This window comes from Oenanthe melanoleuca, chromosome 1, assembly GCF_029582105.1.
Source record: "Oenanthe melanoleuca isolate GR-GAL-2019-014 chromosome 1, OMel1.0, whole genome shotgun sequence".
In the NCBI taxonomy this organism is placed as follows: Eukaryota; Metazoa; Chordata; class Aves; order Passeriformes; family Muscicapidae; genus Oenanthe; species Oenanthe melanoleuca.
In genome coordinates, this window is record NC_079333.1 from 103384168 (window position 1) to 103400681 (window position 16514).

Sequence of the window (16514 nt, forward strand, 5' to 3'; positions counted from 1 at the left end):
TTTAAAACAGAAGTATTCTAACCAGGGATACAAAAATAGCACCAATTTAGCAGTCTGGTTCTAAAACTCACCATGTCTGAAATCCCCATTTTCCTTTAGTCCATAAACTGTGTTCCATTAAATCCCTTTTAAACTTCAGCTCCTCCCAAATGAAAAAATAAGAAAGCTATACAGTAATAATCTTTTCAGTTATCCTATCTGTCTTTTGATGTTTTTACTCAGTAAATACACTGGAATAGGTGCAATCTATAATTTTTCATTTCAAGAAAAGCAGGTAACAAGGTTACATGTCATCATAGCAAAGCTCTGTATAACTGAATGTTCTCATCCCGGGCTGCATTTTGCTACTCAATTATTTGAGGAACACTTTCTAACAAAAATTCCTCTTCATTCAAGTTAGGACATAGGGCTTACTACAACCTGGTTGTACTGTAAAATACCCAAGTTTTTCCTTTACTGCTGTGCACCAAGGAAACCTTTGACTGGAGTACAATAAAACTGATACTTGCAATGTTGCTTGAAACACTAAGCACCATTCACCTGCTTTGACAAGTGGAAAATCTGAGATACAAATTGTGCTTTATTTGAACCATAAAGTAGTGACCAGAAAGTAGTGGCTGGTGTAAGAAAGCCAAGAACTGTCTGCTGACTTCGCACAAATCACAGTGAACATGCAGGGATAGCAGATGACAGATAAATTACTCGTATCTCAGCTGGGTTTAGATGTTTGCCCATCATTACACACAGTCATGCTAGAAGTGCAGATAATCAGACATTTTTGTACTATGATCTATAATCATCTGTGAGGAAATGCAAATATTCTAGATGATCCTAAAATGCATAAGTAGGAAAAGTAGATCCATAAATGAGGAGCCACAAAGAAATCTTACAGAATTCACACGAACTAGGAGAGGCAGAAAACTAACAGGATGTGGTAACATGAAGCACAAAATGAGCACCAAATTAACTACAGAAGAGTTCAGGTTGGAAAAGACTTCCAAGACCATCAAAATACATATAAGCATCTAGCTAGTCAAGCTCAAAATGCTTTTCTATGAAACCCTGAGGTGTTTTTCTAGGATTGGTATGGATTACTACTTCACATCTGATCATTTGACCTGAGCAATCATCAGTCATTGATGCATTTGTATACAGAAATACTGGGCTTAGCCTTGACCAACTGGCTGCTGCTTCAATTCTGCTCTGAATACATCCATGATTTACCAGCCAAAGTTCAGTAAAACTGATGAATTTTATTAAAATTTAGCTGTTAAAGAGATTGAAAAAAATTCCCAAGAAACACATTTGAAACACTTAAGTAGTTCTTTCCAATTGCTGTTACTTTTAGAAAAAAGGGTTGGGATCCACTTACCCCAAAACTCATAATTTTAAAGTATTCAACAAACATAATTTATGCTAGTTTCAAGATTCCTAGATTCCTGGAAAATCTCAAGGGGAAGACTGCACATAAGAGTCATCAGGTTCCACCAAGAGCATCAGTGGAATGGTGAGATGATGAATAAAAAACTTCATCTGACTATCTACTAAGTCTGTCTAAGAAGAAAAGTTATGAGTTATCTTTTGCAATTAAGGAAGCAGAGTTCCTGTGGAATTTCTGTGTTAGATATAACCCTACCAAAGGACACTTTGATTAGTGTAAACTGCAGATAACCTTGGTAAAAATAAATTAAATGTTATAATATGTACATCTTATCTCACAAAAAGTATAAAAGAAACCCTAAACCCACTGTATTTAATCCAGTTAGAACTAGGCTTGAATGATCCTAATTTCAAAAACTGGAAAGAAAAGGTACATGCATGGATATCTCATCGTACTTACTTAAGGAAGGACAGCAATTCAGAATGCTGCCAGTGGAGTTGGAGCATTCTTTCTACTGGATGAGGGGACAATGACTGGCTGGCTGAAATGCCTGGGATTGGTTGCCCATTCAGATGCCGAAACATCTCATAGAAACACTTATCTTTGTCAACCTTCCGTTTAAAATTCCTTTCTTGTGCAACGGTTTGCTGGACTATACATGTATTGCTAGGAGAGAGAAAAAGCCTTTGATATTATTCTTCTAAATGCACAAAATTAGCTACAATTACATGTACCATAAGGCTAATTGAACAAACCATGAATTAAAAACAGCAGCAAGGAAGGTTAAAAAGTACAGTGCCTTTTCATCTTTACAGAACGCTCAGAATAAAATAAGAATTTTGAACTGCATAGAATATTTATTCCTTCATAAATAAAAGCTTTCTGTCAAACATAACTTGGATTTTTATCATGTTTATAAATGTCTATGTAATTATTTCCCAGGAGAGTGGCTTCTTCGCTATTTAGTACCTAGTTAGATAAGATCAAGTAAGTGAGGCCACCACAACTATATATAATTCCAAGGTGCTTGCAAGACTCTTGATCATAAAGTATTCTTTCTCATCTGTTTCTTGATCATTAGATTATGTGGGGGGAAAAGACATATTGTTAAAGCACATACTTATGCCACCAAAGAAGGGACAAAGGCTAGAACTGCTTTCACTCTCAGAGGAGAATCTATTTCAGTTAAGAAGGTGACACATAGTTTGAACTGCATGCTTAACTTACACAACATTATGATAGGCAGTATAATAGTTGAAAATATATTCTAGAAAGTAAAAACTAACACCTGATGACATTTTCATATAAGCATCATATAGAAGTTACAATTTTGATAGAAAACTGTGCATTAGAGTGTGTTTATATTCCTTAGATCATATCCAAACCACCTGAGCAGATCTGTTAGCCTGTCATGAGACAGACTGCAGTAAGCTCTAAGCAGGCATGAATTACCGTCTCAATGAATGAGGTATTGAAATGGGATTTTGTCCCCTAGGCCAGCCAAAGAGTGTGAACCAACTCTTCACAGCATCTAGAGTCTTTTGAAAGAAGGTGTACTCCTCCTTATCTTCATCAGGAAAAAATGATACTTCACGTTTATTTCCGTTCCCATCACTTTCACTGTCCGTTTCACTCTCTTCACTTGTTTCTTCATTCTCTTCACTTTCATATTCATCACTCTCACTTTCATCAGTGGTACTCTCTGAATGACACACACAAAAAAAACACCCAGAAAGATTTTTTATTTCCCCATTTTTGTCTAGTACAAAAATATTTAACACGCAATTGTTTTCAAAGAACAAAAAACTGCCAGAAAAAAATTATCAACTTATTTTAGGAAAAAAATATTTAAGTAACATATATATGTCTTAGGAATAGAACAAAGTGAAATCTAATTTCACTTTCAGGAAAAAGAATTACTCAACCAGAAAAAATAAATTCAGGCATGGCTTACAAAACTACAGCCAGAATCTTCAAAGGATCAGTCTCACACACAGTTCCAACAGACACAGCTTTGCCTGTCAGTCACTGCAAGTTCACTTTAACAGTTATTATACAGGTACAACTATAAGCCTTTCCTCCCCTCTGTCAGGGGAGAAAATCCTAAATTCTAATCTGTTCATAACTTATATATCTTAACAACTATTAGTTGTTAACATCAACAACAATATAATTGCACAAAAAGATAAGTAAGATAACAAACAAAAATTTTCCTTATAGCACAAATAACTTAGGTGACTATTAAAGTCACCTAAATACCCCTTGATGTTTATTTTAATACCACTGCTGAGTTTCATTAGATGATGCAAAAAAATTAATTGATATCTTCTTGAATAAAAAAAAAATCTTACTGGGATTTAAGAAGACAAAAAATACAATGTGGAGAAAACAGACTCAAGATCACTGATTTTATGTGCTGTACTATACCTGATAGAGAACCTTCATAGGTTGAACCACTAGTTGCACCTAAAGAACTTGAGGAATAACTACGTGAAGATGATTGTGGTGTAAAACATGGCTGTAGAACAACTTCTCCAGTGCTGAAGTCTATATTGTCTGTAAAAAAAGATTCAAGTTGCAGATGAGAAAACATATTTTACTATCTGTGCTCTAAAAAATTATAAATTAACATCTACTTCATGCTTCAATTAATCAAGTAACAATTCTTATTTCAGTTCTCATAAAAATCTCACTTTGGTCATTAGACTGGGGTCTAGAAAAAATTTCATGCTTTTTTTTTTTTTTTTTCCTCATTAACTGTATATTTTACAGGATGCATCTTCCTACCAGCTGAAAAGCATCTATCAGAACAATGCCAGTTCAATAATTCTGTGTCATGAACAAAATATTCTTAAGGACTTCTTGTTTGAAGCTGTGTAATGAGTCCCAGGACATCATTATCAAGCTCTTTCAGACACAACAATACATATTTTACAAACCAAACTCAGAAGTAAACTTTATCAATCCATCAGTTCTGAAATAACAGATGTTCTGACATTCTCATGTTGGCCTAAGATAGGATTAGAGTACCCTCTGTTGTTAGTCCAAAAGAAAAGAGGCACCAAATGTAGTTTCCAGAGAAGTAAACACACCACTAAGAGAAGGAAGAACTCTCTATGATTATCTTTTAACTTTTCATTCCTGGTACTTTTATTTTTACCAGGAAGGTAAAAGGAAGAAAGCAAAACAAGAGCATGGTGCCATAGTGAAGGCAAAGCCTTCCAGGATAACTTTCAAAGACACTGTGTTCTATAGATATGATTTGGTCACATTAAACAGCATTCCACACCAACACAGACTGTACAAAATCACATAAGAAAGACTCAAAGAATTTAGCAGTAATGACTTGCTTCAAAACTGACACAAACTGATGTGGGAAAAAAAACATTATGCAATCAATGCAGGAGAGAAATATCCCATTATTAATGGGAGATCATCTATTATAAAACCATCACTCCATTTTTGGCTTAATCCTCAATGCAAATCTACAAATTATCTTTAAAACATAAGCTTACAAAATGGTCTATTGACCACAAAAAATAAAGAAAATAAACAGAAAATTACACATTAATAAGAAATAATAGTTTTTTCCCCTTCCTATCTTCATTTAATTATGCTATGATCCCTGAATGATGTGGTACCTATGCCTATCTTCTTCCATTTGGGTGAAAAAAACTAAAACATTACCTGTCTTCTTGCTAATCCCCTTCTCAATTTCCCAAGTATCAATTCTCTTTTCTTTTAAATACTCTGAGTGACACATTTACTTTAAGTTAATGCAGTCTTAGAATTCAGTCTTTGATGCTAAATCTGTCTCAGATCTAAGGACTTACTTCCTTACCTGAAAAACTTCTCTATTTCATCAAAATACATCAGATCACATATACAGCTATAAAAAAAAAAATTGTTTACCCCACATTGAACTTGCTTTAAGCAGGTTGGACTAGATGGCCCCCATGGATCCCTTCCAACCTGAATTATACAATGATTCCAATCTCTTCCCATAAACACAGCCACACACACAGATTACAGATCACTGAAGCAGCAGAATGGGTTCAGGAGAGGGGACACAGGCAGAGATTGAGGCAGAGGGAGGCAAGCAGGGAGACATAAAGCAGATAAAAATATTTCTGCTCTCTGACTACAGGTTTTTATTAGGTCTTAAAAAATAGCTGCACCCTTCTACCTTCAAGGACAAGAGTTAAAAAACCCTGAAAGCTACTCCCAACAGGCAAATAATGATCACATTTTAAAATAACATCATGTGATTTCTCTTTTGCTTTCTTCAAAACACATGAACACTGTCTATTGATACAATTCAAATTAACTTATTCTCTAATGTTTTGTCTGTTTTTCCTATTCATAATTAAAACACTTCACGAAATATTCTGTAAGATTTTGCTTTTTTTCAGTATTTTTCAATAAATATTACCTAATCCTTTATATAACTTGTCCTTATTTTCAACAAGAAAACTGAACCAATAATGGTTTTAAAAGTTTAATTGCAGAAACCCCCTGCAATAAATGAGGGAAAATTTAATCTTGAGGATCACACCCCTTTTATCACTCTGAAAACATTGCTAATACTAATAGACATAATCTCAGAGGTAGAGTGTTGACTGCTTACTGCTTCTCCAGACAATTTTTTGATCAAAGCAGTGCAATGCCAAGTATGGGTATAATGTAAGAAGGCAATTGTCTGTTGTTCCAGCAACCAGAAATGAGAACCTGTGGAAAAGAAAATACAGAAGTTACTATTTTCTATTTTCCAATGGTAATCAAAATATTTTTTCAGTACAAGAACAAAAAACAGAGTGCAGGCATCATAACTCCTTCATTCTTCTCTAATGCTTGAACAGATTACACAGATAGGACTGCACCTTTCAAAATGCTGAAGTTTAGTACAGTGTTTCCACTTAGTGAGCATGGGTGTATCATCAGTCTGAAAAAATCAGCAGATATTTAAATAAATTAACTCCATATTTCTAAAAGGAAAAAAAAAACCTACTAAAATTACAACTTATATTAATAAGTCTCCTAAAGATGCCTGCTAACTTGCTAAATAATATATCCTGTAACTTTAGACAAGGGAAGTTTTCTTGAAAAGCAACTTCTATTTTGATGTAGCATGTATTCTATAAGACTTTACAGAAATGTCAAAATAAATATTTAAAAATAAATAGATTCAATTTAAAAACAATAAGGTATTGACTACTGTTGCTGGAATATAACAAATTGATGTCCATGCTCTGATGTTCACTAGTGTCTGTTCTGCCTGCAGCAACTTTATTGATGTGCAACAATCCTCCTTTTAACCCTCTTTTTGTACTTCACCTCAGTCTCTCAGAGTGTAGTCAACAAGCAAATTAGGACCATCAATGCAACCCTGGGAGCCATCTGTATTTATGTTCTTAGCTCATTGCAACTGACAGGTAATTTAAATGAGCTTAGTGCTATGTTATTAAAAGCTGGGTTTGTAGTCCTCATTTACTTATTAAGTAAGATTAATTTAAATTAATTGTTTTGACTAAACTGTCAAAAGTAAAAAGAAAAATGTATTTTAATAATTCAAAGAGCATGCTAATATCCATCATGCTTTAATATTTGAGAATTGTGCATATTAAAAATATACCTTGCTCAGAATAAATGAGTATATTTTCTATTTCCTTGAAACAACCTAAGAGAAATTTCTATTATTGCAAATTTAGATTAATATTGAAAGATATCACAGGATCTCTCAGATTAATTTATTTATAATATGACATATTTTTTGTGGAATAACATAATCAAAGAAAACAAATGTTTTTGAAGTACCAGAAATCTGTTTTATTTCCTCGTTCATACTTAGCTCTCCAAACAAAACGTTCATGGATTCCAACAAAATCCATAGCCAACTTTCTTACAGGTAAATATTCCCACTGGGATTCCAATTTGATAGCTAACAGTCATTTAAGTAAATAATTCAGCCCTGCAATGCTTTGGTTTGCTCTTAGGAAATGTTCATCCTGCTGGAACTTGGCTGGGGGCAAGGCAAGGGTTCTGGCCCCTTGCATCGTGCAGGATAATATTTCTTTGTAGCAAACATCATTCTTTCTGCTTTTATTCAGAAAAAAATCTCAGCAGCAGGGCATCATCAGGACAGATGGCTGTGAGAGGTACATCCACACCTACCTGTGTGCACAAAGTGTACATTTGTACATGCTCAAAACGAGTGTCAGGGCTTGCCTGTTCCACCTTTACCAAGCCATTTAAAGACACACAGGGTCAATAACTACAACACAGAAAGGTTTGCAACTTCCAGCTCATGACTTCACTGTGATAAATGATAACTCTCAGTACTCTGCAGGCACACAAGTGAGCTTCAGACAACTGAGTGAGGGGCAGGAGGGGAAGAAAGCTGTACAGAGGTTAAGGAAAGACAGCTCTCCAGTTACATGAAAGTAACTCAGCTGTCTGTATTATCAGGCATCTTCTTGATTTCTCAGTCTGAGGCGAGTCACCCAGCCATTTCCATCCTAAATGCCAGTTTGGCATTTGGGGAAATCCTCATTCATGCTCTGATTTGCCCAGTAATCTAACACAAAAAAATTTGCTTGAGAGCAACTGCAGTACATCTGAACCACTTACACAAATTCCATGAGTGAAACTACCCAGAGCAAAGGAAGTAACTGTGTAATGCAGAATATAAAGAACAGCCCCAAACCAGAACATCAGTGTACAAATAAACCCCTCAGAGCTCGTGGTGCTGCCCCAAGTGAAGCTCCTCCCTGTTCTGTGGATGCACCTCCCTGGCTGCTGTGGTAACACAGAAAGAGACATGAATGCACCCAGCCAACAGCAAACACAATGCACACACTGAGGAGGAGGGGATGGATCCTGCAAGTCAACAACGGATTCTGCAGCTGATATTGATCAAAAGGATTTAACTTCCATGACTCGTGCAGTGCACGAGATGGTGGAGGTCAGGACTGAAGGATGTAGAAGGGAGTGAAGAAGTTGCTGAGTGGGGAGAGACAGAGGTGTGAGAGTTCAGCTATGAGAAAAGAAGGCTCAGGGAGATCTTGTCTACATGTACAAATATCTGATGGGAGAGAGTAAGGAAGAAGGAGATTCTTCTCAGTGATGCTCAGTGAGACCACAAAATGCAGAGAGTATACACTGAAATACAGGAAATTCTGTCTCATCATAAGAGAAAAAAAACAAACCAAAACCATGAGAATGGCTAAATACTGGAAAAGTCTGTCCAGAGAAGGTTATGGAGTCTCATCCTCGAAGACATTAAAAAAAAATCAACTGGGCAATAGAGTTGATCCTTTGAAGAGGGGACAAGATGATGTCTGAAAGTCTTTGCAACCTATCAATTCTGTGATAGCAAACATCAACTCACTTATCAGCCACCTGTGCACTTATCATCACTAAGTACTTTATTACAGCATTTTCCCAGAAGTCCTATTTGAAATAAAATTCAAGAATAAGTCTGTACCTAAAGATTTCATCTGAGATTCAAATAATGCCACTCTATTCACAAGGACACATGGCAGAAAAGCAAAGGTGCTAGGAGCTTAATATTTATCCTATGCCTTTGAGGAACTGAGCCAGAGAGCACCAGACAGAAAAGCATGCACATTAACATACAAATACAGAAGAGAAATAACAAAGACACGTGCATTCTGTACGTGAAAAAGCATCTTGCACCACTGACCTTTACTCACATCATCATTAATGAAATGTTGTTTCAAAACTACAAGTCTTGTACAACATATTTTTTTGTATTACAGTAGAGTTTAATTAAACAATAGAAAAGTCTGTATTACTCTGTTGGAATAAAAGGTACTTGCATTGCTAGCAAATGTGAAGTCACTAAATACGTTAAATTATTCAGTGTGTTTGGTTTTGTAATGCTTACTAAAGCAAGTAAAAATCTGTTATCTACATGAACCATCATTGCCACTGCTACTCCAGTGCATATTTCCAAATATAATGCATATTTCCAAAGAACACAGAACAGGAGAATGGCTATTAAATATATTGTGTTTACCAACATTTGATCACCAGAGGGAAACCTCCAACTGTGATGACAAAAAAAATACCATTCAACACCCTAACACAAAGTTTATACAAGAAGTTCTTCCATTTCTCTTAAAGTAACTCTGGGATTCTTTTTGGTTTTGGTTTTTTTTTTTCCCAATAATTTATTTGTTTTAATGTTTGTGGAAAGACAAAAAAAACCCAAATTAAAATATATTTATCCATTTTAATCTGCTCTATGGCATTTCAGGTATATCCTATGTACAACAAGTGATTTGTTTTATATCAGTGTAACCCAAATGTTCTAAAAACATAGGCATAGTTAAATAACACTCCTTCAATAGCATTCATTAAGAGATGCAGAGTATCCCTAATTTCTAATGAGAAAAATCCAAATCCATTAGCCTCTAACTGACAAATTCCTGTCACAACATCACTTGTGTAAAGTGAAAAAAAATATTCAAGAGAATCTCACACTGCTAGTTTAGGAAACAAAACAAATTGCTTGCAGAATTGATTACTGACCAAAGAAAACTTTACCCAAGACTGTGGCATTTTACAGATCTTTAAGAATAAACAAACAAATTAGATGCAGGGAAGTTGTAATGTAAACATTGATAAAGACCTGCCCTCCTCCCTCCCCTCAGAAATCCTTGAACAGATGCAGAGATGATGGAACTGGAAGAAAGAAGAAAAGATGACCCATGCCAGCTCTGCCATTACAATTCACAAATAAGCAGTTCCCCAACCCTGAAGGGTTTTCATCCTTTGTAGCAGGAGCTCAGGCTTCCCCAGCAACCAGCTTAATACAACAATGAATAGTGGCTGACACATAATTTCATGCTATATGTAAGACTTATAGCTGGGAAAGCAGCCACATTTTTTTCTAGTAGCAGCAGCGACGTTAGCACCTAATTCCTGAATAAGAGATGCTTCAGCTGTCAGGGACCATCACAATGGCAGAAAGCCACAAGCACAGAAAAGAACAGAGTGATTAATGGGTTTGGACCATCCTTGTTTTCAAAAGCACTCCTAACTGAGGTAAAATGTCAACATATTCTTAGGCCAGATGAATTCTGCAAAGCAGCATGCAAATATCAAGAACTCCAATGTTTCCTAGCTCCCTGCTTTCTCATGTAATGTGAATGATATTGAAAGAAATTGACAGCTCCTGCTCTCCCAGGCATGCCAGCAGAATACATGGATTTGACATTTGCCAGCAGTGCCTATTAAAGAGCTGGATGGTTTGGGCACATCTCCCAAGAGCAAAGGGAACGTTTTCCCCTGTGAGACACTGAGATCTGATGGACTATCAAAACAACTGGAACCAATCCATAATTGGGTTAGTGACTGTGTCTCAGTTCTATCATATTGTTATTAGAGGATAAATTCCCTGACATTCTCTCTTCCTGAAGTTCCAGCCATGAATACTGTGAATAATCTCAGAAATTTCCTGAGTTTCCATAGCTTCCCAGTGGGAGAGGGAAGAGAAAACTGCAGATGGGAGGAAAAGACCTCAGCACACTTGTGCTATCAATGACACACCAACTCATCTCCACTACGTGGGGATTTTAGTATATTTTGCTGCCCAGAACACCATTTTCTTTGATTGTTTGTTTACTACTTATTTTCAGAATTAGAGGGGATGTTTTTGCAAAATATGTGTCATAGCTAAATATTTCTCCCATTTATTAAATACTTGCTCAAGATACTCTAAATTTTATGTTAACTTTTACTTCTGAGTTTCTATCAGTCTTGTGTAAAGAAGTAATTTCTTCTCTGGGGTCAAAGGAGCAAAAAGAAGCCATAAAGATTTAGAGTAATATTAGAAATTACCTGCAAATACTCATTTAAACAGCCATTAAAAGAACATTAATGCACTTTCGTATGTTCCATTTAGTGGAATCTGTGCACTCAGTAAATTATTGCATAAATGACAATCATATATCTCTTCAATTTTCTTTTACAGTTACATTTAATATTGTTTTATTATAAAACATAATTGCTTGTGGTCTTTCAAATGTTTTCTGTAAAGCAGCCAAGTCCAACATTATCCATTCTCTAGCCAGCATTCACTCTGTTTTAAAGAAAAAAAGTCATTATTATTTAGAACTAAGCACGGCCTATGTGAATCAATCCTAATGACATTTTAGACCTGAATTTAGAAAAGCAAGAATACCACAGAGCCTAAGTGCATTGGGTGTGCACAGCCAGGTTTTGGCAGTGGGGGAACTACAGGCATAGCTTTGAGAAGCTACTAGAAGCTTCCTCCACCTCCATCAGAGCCAATGCAAGCCAGCCCCAAGGCAGATGTGCCATTGACCAAGGTTGGCCTGACTAGAAATGGTGGCAAAAGCTCTGTGATAATATACTTAAGAATTTTTAAAAAGTTATGGCACAGATGTAATTGCAGCCAGAGAAGAGGAGAGTGAGAATAAGTGAGAGTAGCTCTGCAGACACCAAGGTCAGTACAGAAGGAGGAGCAGGGGATGGTCAAGGCACCAGAGCTGAGATTCCTCTGCAACCCTTAGTGCAGGCCATGGTGAAGCAGCTGTGCCCCTGCAGCCCATGGAGGGCACAGGGATGCACAGATCCACCTGCAGGGCACAGAGGGCACAGGGATGCACAGATCCATCTGCAGCCCATGGAGGGCTCAGGGATGCACAGATCCACCTGCAGGGCACAGAGGGCACAGGGATGCACAGATCCACCTGCAGGGCACAGAGGGCTCAGGGATGCACAGATCCACCTGCAGGGCACAGAGGGCACAGGGATGCACAGATCCATCTGCAGCCCATGGAGGGCACAGGGATGCACAGATCCACCTGCAGAGCACAGAGGGCACAGGGATGCACAGATCCACCTACAGAGCACAGAGGGCACAGGGATGCACAGATCCACCTGCAGAGCACAGAGGGCACAGGGATGCACAGATCCACCTGCAGGGCACAGAGGGCACAGGGATGCAGAGATCCACCTGCAGCCATGGAGGGCACAGGGATGCACAGATCCATCTGCAGGGCACAGAGGGCACAGGGATGCACAGATCCACCTGCAGCCATGGAGGGCACAGGGATGCAGAGATCCACCTGCAGGGCACAGAGGGCACAGGGATGCACAGATCCATCTGCAGGGCACAGAGGGCACAGGGATGCACAGATCCATCTGCAGGGCACAGAGGGCACAGGGATGCACAGATCCACCTGCAGCCATGGAGGAGACCCAAAATGGAGCACAGGGATGCTGAGAGGAGGCTGTGAACCCAAGGGAGCCTGTGCTGAGCAGGGTCCTGGCTGGAACCTGCAGCCCCTGTGGAGAGAGGAGCCCACCCTGGAGCATTTCCTGGCAGGACTTGTGACCCAGGCTGGAGCAGGCTGTCCTTGAAGGACTGCACTCCATGGCAGAGGAACCCACACTGCAGCAGTCTGGGGGGGCTGTTGCCCATGGGATGGATTCACACTGGAGAAGTTCATGGAGAACTGTCTCCCATGGAAGGGAGCCCATGGTGGAGCAGGAGGACTCCTCTCCCTGAGCAGAAGCAGAAACAACGTGTGATAAATTGACCACAGCCCCCACTCCTTGTCTCCTTCCACTGCTGGGAAAGAGGTAGAGCTAGGAAGGAGGGAGGGGTGAAGGGAAGGTGTTGTTAGAGTTCTATTTTAGTTCTCATTATCTTCAATTTTTTAGTAATAAATTTAATTAATATCTCTAATTTGAGTCTGTTCTGCCCATGAAGATATTTGGTGAGAGATCTCATATTCTTATCTCAACTCACGAACCTTTCATTATATTTTCTCTCCCCTTTCCAGCTGCAGAGGGGAGTGACAGAGAGGTTTTGGTAGGTGCCTGACATCCAGCCACAGTAAATCCCTATGGAGCGTTTTTCTCCTCAATACTCCTGCTTTGAAATATGCCTAGAATTAGTTTTGCTTAGAAGTTAAGGCTTTTTTTCTAAGTAGCTGTAGAATACAATATTTTTCCAATCTCTGAAAATTTTGACTTGCTTATTTTAATAAGAGTATTCCAGAACACAGAATAGGAGCTGAAGTTCAGAAGTTTAGTTCAAATCATTTTAAAGTACATATTATCACTTTGAAAATGGAAATATAAAGAGAGAACACCTGACAAATTAATACATCTTCAGCAACTGCTACTGTGAGATTTCATGGCCTATTAAACAGTCCAGGAACTTTTTCAAGACCAGTTAGCTTTTATAGAAGTTATAAAAGGTTATAGGTTTCATTGTTTTATTATTAAAGATCGAGAAGACCCTGAAATCTTGTCTTTCTAAAAGACTCAAATTAACAAAGCAGTTCAAATTCATTAGATACACATTTTGAAACAAATTGCCCAAATGCTCAGATAATTAGTTGAATCAGGTTTGAAGTTTGAACACATAGCACAGGGCTCCCATGGGGGCTGGCAGGAATGAGGGGAAGATATGCAGAGAACAAGAAATTGCAGCTACATATTATTACAGAGTGCAATATCAAAGCACATAGTAATATTAACAGTATTATCCAGACTTGGAAAAATGTATTCAAGTCTGGATAAGTTATCATGGACATTATTAGAAGAAATGGTCAGGATTACAGAATTGGGTGCTCACTCAGACTTTTCTAAATGAAGGAAAGAATTACTTCTGGATATGATAAAAAAATTTCATCTGAAAGCCAATTTGAATAATAATACCACACTGACCAATGACACACACATAACTCTTTAATTTCTGATACTGTGTTATTTCATCCAGTTTTGCTCAGGTTTTCTATCATCTGCTCCTAAAGCCCACCCACAACTCAACTGCCTGTCAGGAAATCCCATATACATTAACAAACTGCTGTTACAAGTTTAACAAATACTTAATTCTACATTTTAAAACCTAGCAACAATTCTAAGATGATTTGACATTCCGGAGCATTAATTTTTTTCACCCTCCCAAGCAGGAATGGCTGTTAACTTAGATGACTTTTATTTCCTATCTTTTTTTTTTAAATACATTCAGTTCGCCTTAAATTGAGGATCATATTCTTTATTTCCTTTTAATGGCAAATATAGAAAAAAAATTATTACATAGGAGAAATTTTCAATTCTCTACAACAAGGTTTGAGAAGCTACTACTGCACCATATAAAAAGTCATTAAAACTAAATATTGTGCCTGCTCAGAAGCTACATTTCAGACTAGATCATAAGCTTGAATTATCTTTTTCTTGTAATTACAGCAAGCTTTAACACAGATTTATGAATCACACCCCACACAATAATTAAATCCTAGAATTAAATAAAATTAATATGAAATAGATTCTTGGCTGACAATCTCTACAGAAAAATATAAAATATTAACCCAGAGTGCAGCAATAACTTAAAACATCCATAGCCCTTGCATCAAAATAATATAAAATTCACCTTTATGTTTAGAAAAAAGCCTGTTCTAAGCTGCAGGGTTGAATTATTTTTCCCTCAAAAGAATTGCTTTAGTGAAAACAGTAAATACAGGAATGACTTCAATCACAAGAGTGCCTATCTTTCTTCCTCTTGCATACACCCTCTCATCTCATCCCTGGCAGAGCTGAACAAGAGATGAGTTACCATAGATATGAACGAGATCTTGAAACAAGACCTTAAGACGGACACTTCAATGAATTTTACCGTAGAGATCTGAGCTGAATTTTTTAGTTTTGAATTGTAATTCCATTGAAAAAAAAAAATAAATGTCTTTCTTCCATTTTTATGTTTTTCAGAGGATTCTTGTGTTTCTTTACCCAACCCTTGTGAGTTCTGTTTCTTATACCAACTTGGTCAGTCTGGAACCTTTCCCCATGTGAATTTGAATTGCACACTTTACCTGTTTTCTTCTTGATCAATGAAGAGCATTTCCCTTAAAAATGACATTGGCTTAGATGATCTGAAGCAGATACGACAAGTCAGTTCATTAGCTGTGCCATCTGATGAAAGAACAATATCTTGTCCCTCTGGGAAGTGCACAGAAAAAGGGCAAGTCCTGGTACCATCTGGAAGTTCAAGCTCAGGAAGTTTAACGCTAATTCGTGACTGCCTGTGTTAAACATAAATAGTAGGTGTTTGTGGTCACAGGATTGCAGTAACAAATTGATAGATTCACACATTCACAAAACTCTTTCACAGCTGAATACAGAATAATAACTTTAGTTCTAAAGTGCAAATCAAATGTAACTAATTTTATACAATTCTTCCATCATTTAGATGCTAGTTTGTTTTCTTTGTACATATCTGAATATTTTATGCTGACCCACAATATCTGAACATCCAAATGAAATTTCTACTAACTGCGCTACAAAAGGCATAAAGAGTTTTCTGTAACTTAAAACTTTCATTAATATTCATCAAACTGCACTATTGCATAAATAAGTTTAAGCAAGTTATGAAATAGAAATATTAAAGGGAAATTTGTGAAGATGCTGAAGATGCTCCAGTATGTATTTATGCAGTCATAGGTTTCAGTTCTGAAATAAGAAGACCAGTCAGTCCAGGCCCATGTGGAATCCCTTCAGTTCCAACCACCAAGCTACTGACAACAGATAAATCACTTGATAAATCAGCACAACTCAGACAAGGTAAGACAACAATAATCTGAAGGCAATTTAATTAATTTACTACAAAAGAAAATCTTTGCTCCAATTCCAGTATTAAAATGATACCTACATAAGGATAGCAAAGACATATTACTGTTCTTTACTAATTACAAACAGAAAAGTAGAACCTTAAAAATTTGAATAGTTGCAATGTTAGGTTATAATACATTATACGAATATTACAAAAAGTCTCTCTTTTAAATTCAAGTAACAGGATAAAGTGAGTGATCCATAAACAAATAAAAAATATATAGATTTTTTATTGTGACAAGTGCTAAGATTAAAGCATTTCTGCTGTCCTTTTCAATAAAACCTCATATAGAAAGAAGGGGGGAAAAAACCACCAGAAACTGCAACCCCACCAACTGTTCAAGTAGCTAAACCTCAAACCAGTGGAGTACAAAAAATAAAATAACAAAGATTATATTCTATCACAATGTGAAAAATATAAATAAGATTTAAAACCTTAGTACCTGGCTAAATGCAACAAAAA

General features: G+C 37.0%; 1 protein-coding gene across 1 annotated transcript in view; it reads right to left on the reverse strand.

The window, feature by feature from the left end:
• The window catches only part of CFAP47 (cilia and flagella associated protein 47), a 256706-nt gene that overhangs the window by 197838 nt on the left and 42354 nt on the right, over window positions 1-16514 (reverse strand). The window contains 5 exon segments of the mRNA XM_056491982.1: window positions 1841-2047; window positions 2834-3081; window positions 3804-3937; window positions 6009-6109; window positions 15256-15465. Of these exon segments, the coding sequence (XP_056347957.1) occupies window positions 1841-2047; window positions 2834-3081; window positions 3804-3937; window positions 6009-6109; window positions 15256-15465 (900 nt within the window).